This window comes from Cetorhinus maximus, chromosome 1, assembly GCF_964194155.1.
Source record: "Cetorhinus maximus chromosome 1, sCetMax3.hap1.1, whole genome shotgun sequence".
In the NCBI taxonomy this organism is placed as follows: domain Eukaryota; kingdom Metazoa; phylum Chordata; class Chondrichthyes; order Lamniformes; family Cetorhinidae; genus Cetorhinus; species Cetorhinus maximus.
In genome coordinates, this window is record NC_135879.1 from 161837476 (window position 1) to 161852361 (window position 14886).

Below are 14886 nucleotides of genomic sequence, written 5' to 3' on the forward strand. Positions count from 1 at the left end.
TTGATAAAATATCCTGTTGATAAATTCAAAACCCAGTATACCCACAGAAATTTAGAACACCTTTGATTTGAGCATTCAAATGGCATTAAAGAATGGTGCAAATGTTTAAAAAAAAGCTTTAATGTAATTTTGAAGCTAATTATTTAGCAATACTACACCATTATTTGTATCGTGTAGAATTTTATATCACATCACCGTGCCAGTTTTTTCAATGACTTCTTTGCCATACAAATTTGCAAACCTGTACTTCGTAAAAAAAAAAGTATTTTTTTCATTCATGGGATGTGGGCTTCGCTGGCTGGGCCAGCATTTATTCCTATTCCTAGTTGCCCCTTGAGACAGTGGTGGTGAGCTATTTTCTTGAACCGCTGCAGTCTGTGTGGTGTAGGCACACCCAAAGTGCTGTTAGGGAGGGAGTTCCAGGATTTTGACCCAGCGACAGTGAAGGAACGGCGATATATTTCCAATTCAGGATGGTGAGTGGCTTGGAGAGGAAATTCTGGGTAGTGGTGTTCCCATCTATCTGCTGCTCTTGTCCTTCTAGATGACAGTGATCATGAGTTTGGAAGGTGCTGTATAAGGAGGCTTGGTGAGTTGCTGCAGTGCATCTTGTAGATGGCACACGCTGCTGCTACTGTGTACCGGCAGTGAATGGAGTGCATGTTTGAGGATGGGGTGCAAGTCAAGTGAGCTGCATTGTCCTGGATGTTGTCAAGCTTCTTGGGTATTGTTGGAGCTGCACTCATCCAGACTAGCCTATACAAGAAATGAGGTTTCTATTGAAATAATTTTTCAGTATAAGTCTGCAGGGGAAACCGCATTAACATTCATGTGTTTATCCTGCAGGTTACTTCATGGTTTCAATTCACAAGGAATCCACTTCTCATGAGGGCAATGTTTCTGCAGATTAGTTAGGTAAATTAGGTCTGATTATAAATAAAAGGATATTCTTGTTACAAACTCTTTTGGAATTATTTTGTGAAATTGAGAATGATTTTACAACAATTTGGAACAGGTTTAGCTTGGAGCTGAGTTAAAACAGAGACAAGTAATCATAACTGAGCATTTGCCTCTTTTGCACATAACTACAGTTCAATGTAAATTCACATAAAGATGCTTGGTCCCCAAAATTAGCATATTGTGATACCCATAAAGGTAATGTACCTCTCAAAGTAGACAGAAAAGGAATAACTGTTCTATCTGAATAAAAATTAATTAGCTACTTCTGTAATATACCATTTTAAAATAAATTATGCATCTCTAATGTACAGATTATATTATATACATCTTACACCTGTACATTTTATAATCTATTATATCATTTACCAATTCAATAAGTATACTGTGATGTGGCATTGAATCTTTTAAAATATGTCAAGTATTGGATGATTTTGCTCTCTCTTCTCCTCCTTCCCCGAAAGCATTTCTGGTATATAGGTCTCTGAGCAACTTATATTTTCCAGTAGCTTGTATTTGCTTAGAAAATGAATATTGGGCTATTTGGAAGCATCATAGCTGAGTTCAATCCTGTTTTCATATCATACTAGGAACAGTAGGCCATTTAGACCCTCAAGCCAATTCTGGCATTCAGTGAGATTATGGCTAAACTGTAACCTAACTCCATATACCCACCTCTGACCCATATCCTTTTGATTAACAAAATCTATGAATCTTAGTTTTAAATTTAACAATTCAACTACCGTCATTTGCCATTTGTGGAAAAGAGCTTCAGACTTTTACCATTTTTTTCATGGAGAAGTGTTTCTTCATTTCATTCCTGATAGGTCTGGCTCTAATTTTTAGACTATGATTCTGCAACCAGAGGAAATAGTTTTTCCCAATATACCTTACCTGTTCCCATTAATACTGTTGTGATCTAGCTCGAGACCAGTAACTTTTTTTAAAAGAGAAATATTTACTGAAAGAATGAAGCCACAAGATTCCACGGTTTAAAACAAAATAATTTTTACTGTACAAGAGTCAAACAAAGCAAGTTAAGCATGAATTAACAGCCAAATTGCAGTCAATTATCAACTATAAATTACACATTAAATGAAAGATACACTGAGGACAGGCCTTATGGATTGGCTTGACAGTCCATTCAGCATATATGTGATCCATCTCAGTCACAAAGTCCTTCAAAACCCTGACTTCATAGAAACATAGAAAAATAAGAGCAGTAGGTAATTCGGCCCTTCGAGCCTGCTCTGCCATTCAATATGACCATGGCTGATCCTCTAAATGCCATACTCCCACTCTCTCCTCATACCCCTTGATGCCTTTAGAGGAACCTAGAAATCTATCTATTTCCTTCTTAAATATATTCAGTGACTTGGCCTTCATAGCCTTCTGTGGTAGAGAATTCCATATGTTCACCACCCTCTGAGTGAAGAAGTTTCTCCTTATCTCAGTCCTAAATGGCCTACCCCGTATCCTGAGATTGTGACCCCTTGTTCTAGACACCCCCAGCCAGAGGAAACATCCCTGCATCCGGTCTATCCAGCCCTGTCAGAATTTTATACATTTCAATGAGATCCCCTCTAATTCTTCTAAGCTTGTAATTCACTGGAGTTTAGTCGGCCCAATCTCTCCTCATACGACGATCTTGCCATCCCAAGAATCAGTCTGGTGAACGTTCGCTGTACTCCCTGTATGGCAAGTACATCCTTTCATAGGTGAGGAGAACAAAACTGCACACAATACTCCAGGTGTGGTCTCACCAAGGCCCTGTACAGCTGCAGTACGAGATCCTTCCTCTTGTACTCAAGTCCTCTTGCAATGAAGGCCAACATACCATTCGCTGCCTTAACTGCTTGCTGCACCTGAATGCCTGCTTTCAGTGATAGGTTTACGAGGACACCCAGGTCCCTTTGTACATCAACATTTCCCAATCTATCACCATTTAAATAATACTCTGCCGTTCTGTTTTTCCAATCAAAGCGGATAACTTCACACATTTTGTTTTTGTTTTTATTCATTCCTGGGAAGTTGGTGTCGCTAGCTAGGCCAGCATTTATTGCCCATCCTTAATTGCCCTTGTTCAGAGGGCAGTTAAGAGTCAACCACGTTGCTGTGGGTCTGGAGTCACATGTAGGCCAGACCAGGTAAGGATGGCAGATTTCTTTCCCTAAAGGGCATTAATGAACCAGATGGGTTTTTACAACAATTGGCAATGATTTTGTGGTCATCATCAGACTTTTAATTCCAGATTTTTATTGAATTCAAATTTCACCATCTGCTGTGGTGGGATTCAAACCTGGGTCCCCAGAACATTACCCCGGGTCTCTGGAATACCAGTCCAGTGACAGTACCACTATGCCACTGCCTCCCCTTTATCCACATTATACTGCATCTGCCATGTACTTGCCCACTCAACTTGTCTAAATCACCTTGAAGCCTCTTAACATCCTCCTCACCACTCACATTCCCACCTAGTTTTGTGTCATCAGCAATCTTGAAAATATCACATTTGGTTCCCTCATCCAAATCATTGATATATATTGTGAGTAGCTGGGGCCCAAGCACTGATCCCTGTGATACCCCACTAGTCACGGCCTGCCATTCCAAAAATGACCCATTTATTCCTACTCTGTTTCCTGTCTGCTAACCAATTCTCAGTCCATGCCAATATATTACCCCCAATCTCATGTGCTTTAATTTTGCACACTAACCTCTTATGTGGGACTTTATCAAAAGCTTTCTGAAAATCCAAATACATCACATCCACTGGTTCTCCCTTATCTATTCCGCTAGTTATGTCCTCAAAAAACTCCAGTAGGTTTGTCAAGCATAATTTTTCTTTCATAAATCCATGTTGACTTTGTCTAATCCCATTGATATTTTCTAAGTGTCTTGTTATCACATCCTTTATAATAGACTCTAGCATTTTCCCTACGACTGATATTACTTCCTCAGGAGGAATTTCAACTTTTCTTCTAGAATTTAGCCTGATCCCTAGCTGACAGCATTGCACACCCAACCTGAGTTCTGGGGGAATGGTCTTCACCAAAAATGGCACATGTCTGCAGAACCTCCTTAACTCTGTTTACGATGATTTGGATGATGTAGATTCACCAGTGTTATCTTCAAGTAATAGAAACAGCTGCAGCAACTGTATAGTTGCCTATTCTCAGCTTCTGGATCTAACCTCCGTCTTCTCCTGTTCATGACATTTTAATGATCTATGTACCTGCACCAAGTCTAATTATCAATATCTCATTGTAATGTTACATTTCCATCTACACTGCTTACAATGTTGCCTATCTTTCTGTCATTAGTAAAGTTGGATATGTGTCTTTTTATCCCATCACCTAAGTCGTTGATAAATATGGTGAATCATCGAGGCCCCAACACAAAGTCCTTACAGACATCTAAGTCACTTGCATTAGAGTACCTGCCTATTATCCCCACTCTGTCTCCTGCCACTCGGCCAACTTCCTAACCAGGTCAATCATTTCCCTCAATTTCATGAGCTTTAACTTTAACTAACAGTCTCTTCTGAGGGACTTAATCAAATATCATCTGGAACTCTAGAGAAATAGCATCTATAGATATTCCCCTATCCACTAACTTTGTCACCTCTTCAAAGAGTTCAATCAGATACGCCAAGAACAACCTACCTTTACTGATCCATGTTGGTTCTCTGATCAGCTACTCACATAATGTGCACTTCCAGCTGGAAATACTGGATAATGGTTAAGCACAAAAACCCTGAATGATTCCCTCCAAGAGCACAGAGATAACCTAAATCAACATGGACTGGGTATTCAAGTTGCTTTTATATGGTTTGATGTATGATACGAATATAGAACAGTAGGCCATTCAGCCCCTCGAGCCTGCTCCACCATTTAATAAGATTATGGCTGATCTGATAGTAACTTGAAATCTGCATCCCTCCTACCCCTGATAACCTATCACACCCTTGCTTACTAAGAATCTATCCACCTCTGGCTCAAAAATATTCAAAGACTCTGCTTCCACCACCTTTCAGGAAGAGTTCCAAAGACACTCAACTCTGAGTCGCACTATCTTAACTAGCTGATCATTGAGAGTGCAGTTTTTTGTAATAAAACAAATGCATGGCACAAAAGTATATAACTGCAGTTACCGGTAATTGAAACAGTCCCTGTTTCTTGAGACTGGCAAAGTCAGAGCTGTGCCTTTTTTGTGGCACGAGTGTGCCTGTGCTTAACTAGCAGGGCTGGCCTCACTGAATTTTGGGGTTTAAACACTTTGCCTTTATTTCCTTATGCCCCCTCATTTGGAATAAAAAAATTCATATAGCGCAGGAGGCCTGTGCCAATGTATCCAATTAATTCCACCCCCCTGCTCTTTTCCCATAGCCCTGCAAATTTTTTCCTTTTTGGATATCTATCCATTTCCCATAGAGTACAAGGACAGGAAGACAGCCTTGCAATGCAATTGGTGGGAATATGTAAAATTTGATGCTGCAGCAGCTCTTGGGCTGTCTGCCATTATAAGTGACTATTAGTATCAATTGATCTGAAGGAGTATCATTGCTCTCAGAACATGTGCCTATTGGAAAATGTGTAATGAAAGCTGTGGAGAAGGCTCCATACTTTTCAAAGTCATTGGAGGTTCCAGGTGGTTTAGCAAAGGAGGGTAACAATGGAACCAAATATCTCATGCTAAGTCACTGATCCTTGATCCATGCGTGAAGATTGCAAAGTGAGTTAATCCAGTCATCCGCGTTCTGGGAGAAATGTAAAGAATCTCGTGGCATCTGAAGTGTCAACATAAGAACATCTATTTTTGAGAAACAGAACAAATCAAAATTGTCATCTGTTGCATCCTTGTACTATGCACGGCCAGACAGTCATATTCATCCAATCATACCTTTCAGTCAATATTTCAGACTCTATCACCATCCTTGGACAACCTGTCACAAACTCCTGCATCACCATTCCTGAGTATGTCCTGTTCCAGCAGCAGGAAAGACCCATCACAGGTGGCAGCAGAATGATATACACGTGGAAGGGAATGGCCATGTCACTGACTTCAGACCCCATGAAGTCTCCATGATATCAGGGTGAGGAAACCTACCGATTACCACTTATTGCTCTCCCTCAACTGATAAATAAGTTCACCTTTATGTTGAACACACTTGGAAGAAGCACTGAGGGTAGCAAGGGCACATTCTGTGTGGGGAACCTCAATATCCATCACCAAGAGTGGCTATGTGGCATCATACTGACTGAGCTGGCCAAGACCTAAAGGACATATCTGCCAAATAGGGCCTGTGGCAGGTGGTGAGTAAAAACAAAGTAAGAACCTATTTGAAGTTGTCTTTACCAATCTAAGTATCACAAATGCATCTATCCACAACAATGGTAGGAATGATCACTGTACAGTCCTTGTGGAAACTAAGTCTTGTAACACACTATTCATTGTATTGTATGGTACTATCACTGTGCTAAGTGGAATAGATTCAGAACAGATTTAGCAGCTTGAAACTGGGCATCCATGAAGCACTGTGGGCAGTAACAGCAAAATTGTATTCCACCACCATCTATAACCTCATGACCTGGCCTATCCCTCAACGTACCACTACATGCGTGCCTAGGCTGGCATCTACCAGACATAATGGAAAATTACCGATATGTCCTGTCCACAAATCCAATCCAGCCTTATCAGTCTACTCTCAATCAACACTAAAATAATGGAAGGTATCAACAGTAAACATGAACAAATATGAAAAATTGCACCTCTCTGAAATCCGTTGCGAAGTTATGCAAGTTGTTGTCTAGGTTCAGTGCCACATACAAAGTTGAATCATCAGTTGTAGTTTAACCAATGTCCTTGAGTTTTTGCAAAGAGCTGCCTCTGCAATGAAGTTGAATCTCTATTCTACTCTGATAAGTTAGAATAGGTGAGAAGTCTCATATTCCTCAATTATTGCCTCCTTTTTATAAAAAGTCTACTATCTTGCTTTCATCATTCATAGGTTCGAAGACGTCTTTGCCATATTTGTGAGGGTTTGGTCACATTTTGCGCATCATCCAAGAGAGTTTCCATGCATCGATTGCATCGCTTTTGCACCAGTGGTAGAAAGTTTGTTTCTGATGCTTTAGGCAGCAATCTACAAGAGTACCCTGGATTGCTTTTTATTCATTCATGGGATGTGGGTAGTGCTGGTAAGACCAGCATTTATTGCGCATCACTAATTGCCATTGAGGTGGTGCAGATGAGCTGTTGCCTTAAAATGCTGCAGTCCTTATGGTGTGAGTACTCCCACAGTGCTGATAGGGAGTTCTGGGATTTTGACGCGTCAGTGATGGAATGGCAATATATTTCCAAGTCAGAATGTTGTTTGACTTGGAGGGGCTTTGCAGACAGTGGCATCCCTACTGGCCTTGTACTTCTAGGCTGTAGGTATTGTAGGTTCGGTACATCCTGTCAAAGATGCCTTCATGTGTTGCCGCAATGCATCTTGTACACACTTTTGTCTCTCTGCGCCAGCAATGGAGGAAATGAATGTTGAAGATGGTGGCTAGGGGTGCTCATCCAGCAGGCTGCTTTTACTTGGACAGTGCCTATCTTTTTGTGTTGTTGAAGCTGCACACATCCACACAAATGGAGAGTATACCATTATGCTCCTGGCTTGTGCCTTGCACATGGTGGAAAGAATTTGGAGAGGCAGGCGGTGAGTTACCACAGAATTTTCATTCCCTGATCTGCTCTTGTAGCTGAAGTATTTATAGGGCTGGTACAGTTAAGTTTTTGGCCAATCATACCGCCCCCCCATGATATTGATGGAGGGAGAATTCAGCAATGGTAATGCAATTAAATGTCAAGGTGAGATGGTTAGATTCTCTCTTGTTGGGAGTTGATCATTGCCTGGCATTTGTGTGGCATGAATGTGACTTGCCACACATCAGCCCAAACTTGAATACTGTCCACATCATTCTGTATGTTGATACAGACTGCTACATTACTTGAGCAGTTGGCAAATAGTACTGAATACTGTATAATCATCAGTGAATATGTCCATTTTTAACCTTATGATGGAGAGGTCATTGATGAAGCAGCTGAAAATAGTTAGGCCTACAACACTATCCTGAGAAACTTCTACAGCAATGTCCTAGGACTGAGAACCACCAACAACCACAACCATTTTTTTGCACTTGGTACAGCTCCAGCCCATAAGAGATTTTTCTCAGGTTCCATTGATTTCAATTTTAATTGTGCATCTTTGTGTCATATTTGGTAAAATATTGCCTTGTTGGTCAAGGGCAATCACTCTCAACTCACCTCTGGAATTTATTTTGTTTTGCCCTGTTTGGACCAAGGTCTGAGATTTGGAGCCTTGTATTTATTGATAGTACTGTCACCAACACCTTCCATTACTTTGCTCATGAGAGTAGACTGATAGGGTGGCAATCGGGAGGATTGAATTTCCCTGCAATCAGAACAAATATGGTCAAGAACAAAGTAGCCGGTGTGACTTAATCTGCCTCACGTAGACCCTGAAAGCATGTCCTGGAGGCCATCAGAACATCCAATCATAAATCTAGAACTTGATTCCTACTATGATTGAGTTACTGAAAGCAAGCAGCCATTATTGAAGCTTTGCAGCTCCAGACAAAACAATCATTCACTAGGTTTTGACATTTGTCTATGTTGTGGCAGGAAAATAGTAGCAATACACTATTTTATGGCATATTGGGCTACTCACTATGTCACTTGTAATGAGGTCCTAGTACCTAATATCCACCTCAAACCTATAGTTAAGTTGTTGAAAGATCAACTCATATCTCTGCTTCTGGGTTTGAGGTCAAGAATAACCAGACAATTCAATTTCCTACCGAGAACTGGAGGCAAGTACTCTTGTCCATTGGATCCTACAAGATGGAAACTGAGGAAAGATCCTAGATGTACAACCTAAGATCACCAATGTTTTACTCTGGTATGCTGTTTTACTGGTTAAACTCCAGAATGTATAGACACATTTGTGGCTTAAGTTAGTTTCCAACCATGTTCTCTGGAGAGAAAATGTGCTTACAGATGTGAAACAATAAATTGTACAGAGGGAATACCGCATTATTGAGTGTGCACTCTGGGCCAGATGTTAAACTAAGGCTTTACCTGCCTATCTAAAAGATTCCACAGCTCTATTTGAAGACCAGAGGTCTTTCCTCCCTTAACCACCATTCCCAAAAGCAATTAACTGGCAATTTATCCACTTACTGTGTTCAAAATTAGCTATCACGTCTGCTTATGAAACAGTAGCTGCCACACAATCATCCTTTGGGTGGTCAGATTTTTCAATGTGAATTACTGATTCAAATACAGTGATGAGTTTCTGCATGTCACAGATAATCAAAAGCAGTTGCAAAATTGCTTCTTTCCCCAACATTTTTACTTTCATCAGCATAATTATTTACCAAAGATTAACATTTAAAAGATGGACACTTCCAAACATTAATGCTAACGTGCTCAGCTGATCTTCAGACCACCTGCAATGATTTACTAGTGGCAGCACTGTTCATTTTCACTTTGGAGGTGTCAGCTGTGGCTCAGGTCATAGCACCCTCACCTTTGAATCAGAGGGTTGTGGGTTCATGTCCCACTCCCGGAAAACCAAGAACTGTGATTGTACTCGAAAGAGTTGCAATCTATGACTGTTGATAACTCGAAAGAGTTTCATTTTCACTCTCTTCCCAACCTTCCTCACAAACTACAATTTTCTTTTCTTCTGAATCCACCTAATCATACCTGGCCCAGCTGTCACTGTGTGCATAGCTGAACAATATATAACAGATTAGATCCAAGCCAAAACAAAAACAAAAATACCTGGAAAAACTCAGCAGGTCTGGCAGCGTCTGTGGAGAGGAGCACAGTTAACGTTTCGAGTCTGAATGACCCTTCAACAGAACTAAGTAAAAATAGAAAAGAGGTGAAACCAGCTTATATTTCACCTCTTTTCTATTTTTACTTAGTTCTGTTGAAGGGTCATTCGGACTCAAAACATTAACTGTGCTCCTCTCCACAGATGCTGCCAGACCTGCTGAGTTTTTCTAGGTATTTTTGTTTTTGATTTCCAGCATCCGCAGTTTTTTGCTTTTATCTTAGACCCAAGCCAAAACTGGTTCTCACTGAAAATTCACTATGCTCTTTTTCTAATTCATTCATGGGATGTGGGTATAAACTGGCTAAGCCATCATTTATTGCCCATCTCTAATTGCCCTTGAGAAGATGGTGGTGAACCACCTTCTTGAACCGCTGCAGTCCATGTGGTGTAGCTACACCCACAGTGCTGTTAGGAAGACAGTTTCCAGGATTTTGACCCAGCAACAGCAGAGGAATTGTAATATAGTTCCAAGTCAGGATAGTGTGTGGGTCGGAGGAGAATTTGCAGGTGGTGGTATTCTCATGCATCTGCTGCCCTTGTCCTTTCTTGGTGGTAGAGGTTGCGGGTTTGGAAGGTGCTGTTGAAGGAGCCTGGGTGAGTTGCAGCAGTGCATTTTGTAGATTGTACACACTGCTGCTACTGTGCATTGGTGGAATGAATGCCGAAGGTGGTGGATAGGGTGCCAATCAAGCAAGCTGCTCTGTCCTGGATGGTGTCGAGCTTCTTGAGTGATGTTGGAGATGCATTCATCCAGGCAAGTGGAGAGCATTCCTTTAGACTCCTGACTTGTGCCTTGTAGATGGGGAACAGGCTTTGGGGAGTCGGGAGGTGAGTTACTCACTGCAGAATTCCTAGCCTCTTACCTGCTCTTTCCTTGGGTGCTTTTGTTCTATTTGATGCTGGTCTTCTGCTAATGGCAATACAGATGTTCAGCATACTCTAACCAAAACATATTTTGTGTTTGATATAAGGATCATAATAGTTAAATCACTGCAAGCTTATCAAGAATAATGAAACCAACACTAAATGATAAACAGCCTATAGCAGGATATCACAATTGCAATATTCTTTTGAATAATATATGAGTTACCCAGACATTTTGTTAGTTACTATAAAATTTATGTACCTAGTTCCTGTGGAAATAATTTCTTTTACATGAGGCCATTAAGCAACCGAAAAATGAGGAAGCAGCAAGCAATTTTCACTTTGCAGAGGGAATGAAATCAGCAAAGAGAAACATGCAGTTACATAAATGCAGGAGAAAATGCAGGAATATAAACAATAACTAGGAAAGTCTTATTGAATTCCTCTTTCAAATCCTAATTCTATGTCAGGAATAACTGCTATTTAAAACTAATATAATTCTGTCTAGAAAATGAATGGAATAGACTAGAAAATACCACAATATGATATCTGTAAGAAAAAGCAAAATGAGTGATGCACTGTGCTATTGCTAGTTAACAAAGGCATCAAGTATTACACAAACATATTATATTAAAAACAAAAAAACTATTTCAAAACCCATGCATCCATTTCTAGCTTCCTTTAATTTTTTTGGTGTTTCACAAAAGGCTACTTAGAAACTTAAGACCAAAGCATCACAAAATGTACTTAAAAGTAAGTCTTTTACACAACCCCTCACTATTCCAAATGATTCTGTAACTAAAATGATTTGAAGTAAAATATTATGATTCAAAATATCAGAATATTACATTTGGATGTCTTGAGCTGCCAAGATCAGGGTTCTCAATGGATGTTAAGTAACCATCTCTCCTAAATGATAACTAATAGAAAACCAAAATGTTAATGTATTTTTCTGAATGTCCACAGTTTTCAGTCAATTTATCATAATGTACACAATAAGTCTATCAAAGCCCTTCAAATATTACAGTCATCTCTAGCTCTAAATCATACCTCAATGTGGCTCAGGTATGAATTATGTGAAGTTCTGACTGCATTAATGAAGACATTAAATACACATTTTACATTAATTGGAAGGATGCTGCATTAAACTTAACTTTTCACATTCAGAAACATTTTACTGATGCTTGGAGGAGGTAAACTGGCAAAATGAACGAATTGAAAACTTTGCATCGTCAGTATACAAATGGTAGTTACAAATGAGAAATCATTAACTTGTACATTTTTGTCTAGCTGGAATTTGTCAGATCATATCAGTACAATGGTTTACAACGCTTTAATACTACATTTCAAATACAAAGTTTAAATGAACTTTGAAGAAAATTTTTTATTATACATAACTGATGAGGTTTTCAACATAAAAGTTGCCACAGAAATCAAAAAAATCTAGGGACAGCAGACTAAAGTTTTCTTAAAACCTTGTTTCGCAGTGATGTCTCTATTGCTCATCTGAACAGCATGAAGCATCAACACTGTAAACTATTCCACACACATTTGTAAGCTTTGAGTTACCAGTGCTCCAAAACATGTGTTTTAACACATTAGTAATCATCATTTAAATCTATATTTTAATAACCCTTTTTTAGTAAAAGTAACCTCTCAAATTAAAACCTTGTAATGAGGAAACTTTGAAATTGAATCCTATTCTTTAATTTAGAAATAACTATTACACCTAGTGCATGTTCTGACGTTGCTTGAAATACAACCTCTCTCAATGGTTCATTTTACTTTAGTTTCAATACTCTTTTATAGCTGTTAAAATGAGATGCTATAAAGCACTTTACAGTAATTTAAACAATTCAGTGTACACTGCAAAACAGCTACACTCAAGACTTCATTGATAAACTATATATGTGGAATGTCAAGCTGTATTTGTGTACCATCTCAAGATGTTTCAGACCAACTGCCATTTTAAATACATTGATGATATGGCACGTATTTTGTGAGATAATAGAACAAACTAGACAAAGAATGGCTCAAACACACAACTACAACAGAAAAATACATAGCACAATAAATTAATTCACACAGGAAACAAGGAATGCATTTTTATTAAGTAACAACTATGCCTAATGTTGGGGCACCTGTTGGTTTGAGGACACCTGCTGGTTTGGGGCCTTCAGCCTCTGGCACAGAGAAAACAGGGATAAGCTCAGTCTGGTCTATGGGAAGTTACTTCACACCACAAATGGGTTGTGCATGCATACAAACACTCTTCAAAACTGAACAGCCAGCTATGACAACAAAATGTAATCACATCAATTTAGAAATAAAATAAAAAATACAGAGTATCTAAAAGCATAATCTCCACAGTTATTTAAAAAAAAAGTTGGCAAGGATTTTCTTCCCAAAGCTTCTTGGCAAAGCCCAAAAACTTTCAAATGAAGTACTTCATAAAGTCCTAACCCTGTGAATTTGTGCTGTTGGATTAGAAGCATTTGTTTAGTAGTAATACCATGGGAGTGTGTTCAGAAGAAAAATTATTCAAGTCAAATAATAGAGAGCTTCAACTGATGTAGTTCCAAAAGTTCTTAGCGTTCCAGTGATTGGGCTCTGGTGACCACAGCAGACATTAGTAAGGAAGTTTCAGTAATAAGGATTTAGTGAATCAGTTAATCCTTAGCATGTATCTGTCATTTAAATAGCTCGTGGCCGTTTGGGATTGATCTGCTTACTAGCCTGTTCTTCCTCCTGAAGAGATGTACGAAAGGCTTTTACTTTATCTGTAAATAGAAGAGACAAGTTAGTCATATGCTGCAGGAAAAAAGGTAATTTTCACTGTAGGTGGTGGCGGAAGTCAATGGAAAAAGAAAATAACGACTGCCAGTTTACTGCTAGCAAAAGTGAAAATTACCCCCAACATGTGCTCAGTAATGCACACAGGAGAAACAGAGCCAAGTCTATACAATGAGATGAAATTAATGTTGAATTAGAGTAATTATTTGTATTGCTCAGTGTAGAAGGTAGCTTTGTAACAATGAACAGTAACAGCTTAAAATGAGTGATATCTGTAATAGAAACTTAACCTCCAAGAAATATAAATGAAATCTATAAACTCAAAACAATTTTGCCCATTTCTATGAATCAAGCGTAGAAATTATTTCAAAGAGTGTTCCAAATTTCTATCTTAATTACTCATTGCTTTAATGAACTGAGCTACATGTGAGGATTTTTTAAATTGTTCGTGGGATGTGGCTAGGCCAGCATTTATTGTCCATCCCAAATTGCCCTCGAGGTGGTGGTGGTGGTGAACTGCCTTCTTGAACCGTTGCAGTCCATGTGGTGAAGGTTTTCCCACGATGCTGTTAGGGAGGGTGTTCCAGGATTTTGAGCCAGTGTCAATGAAGGCATGGCAATATATTTTCACATCAGGATGGTGACATGAAGATCTGCTTATATCAATTAGTGATTTTTAATCCACTAGCTGGAAACTTGGACTTGAACTTTTAAGAACAGACTTATTAAAAACAACAGGCTAAAACGGATGACTAGAAATCAGTCAAAAAATGGCTGGCTCAATTTGCATTACAATGCAGTCCACATTCCACTTCATTCAGATAGAGATTCTGGGTCTGCGAAGATCCCACCAGAGACAATAAGCTCTTGAGGAATGTGAAACACCCCATCTCCAGTGCCATTAACAAGGCATTAAGACAAGCACTCGAGGTTCAACTGTCAGATATAGGACATTAAATCTAATCACTTGGGTCATGAGACAACGGCAAAGGTAACTTTGTCGACATGAGATAATCAAGCTACTTTTTGGAATACATGAACAGCAGCCTTATTTAGATAACCCCCCAACCCCAGACAGCGGAGCGAGCAAGTCACATGACCAACAAACCCCTTTTGTGTGTGTTAAAGACATTTTTGCAGAGAATTCATGCTGATGAACTAAGGACAAACAGCTGAAGCTGCTGAGTCTTGCTCTCTCTCTCCACCCTTCCTGGTAACCTTCGAACCCTATTTGCTGATTGAGAACAACCAGAGGCATTCCTACTGTGAACAGTGACCTTTTAAAACAAACATTCTGCTCAACACCACCGTCTCCAGAGGAACAACCAAATTAACAGCTTGCAAATTTAAATGGAAAC

The 14886-nt window shown here is 39.4% G+C and overlaps 2 protein-coding genes across 7 annotated transcripts in view; one reads left to right on the forward strand and one right to left on the reverse strand.

The window, feature by feature from the left end:
* The window catches only part of dimt1l (DIM1 dimethyladenosine transferase 1-like (S. cerevisiae)), a 73882-nt gene that overhangs the window by 41638 nt on the left and 17358 nt on the right, over positions 1-14886 (forward strand). Inside the window, exons 12-13 of one of the 3 annotated variants that reach the window (XM_078549134.1) lie at positions 847-915; positions 3940-4061. In XM_078549134.1, coding sequence (XP_078405260.1) covers positions 847-889 — 43 coding nt within the window. In that variant the 3' untranslated portion in view covers positions 890-915; positions 3940-4061. Of the gene's footprint in view, positions 1-846; positions 961-3939; positions 4062-14886 lie in introns of those variants that run through there. The other 2 variants (XM_078549153.1, XM_078549144.1) reach the window with 2 other exon arrangements.
* LOC144684808 (kinesin-like protein KIF2A) overlaps positions 11400-14886 on the reverse strand; it is a 158333-nt gene continuing 154846 nt past the window's right edge. For all 4 annotated transcript variants that reach the window (XR_013577571.1, XM_078549081.1, XM_078549070.1 and 1 more), the window contains one exon: positions 11400-13515. Coding sequence is in view for 3 of the 4 variants with exons in the window: in XM_078549081.1 (XP_078405207.1) it covers positions 13430-13515 (86 nt within the window). In the remaining variant the exon portion in view is untranslated. The remainder of the gene's footprint in view (positions 13516-14886) is intronic.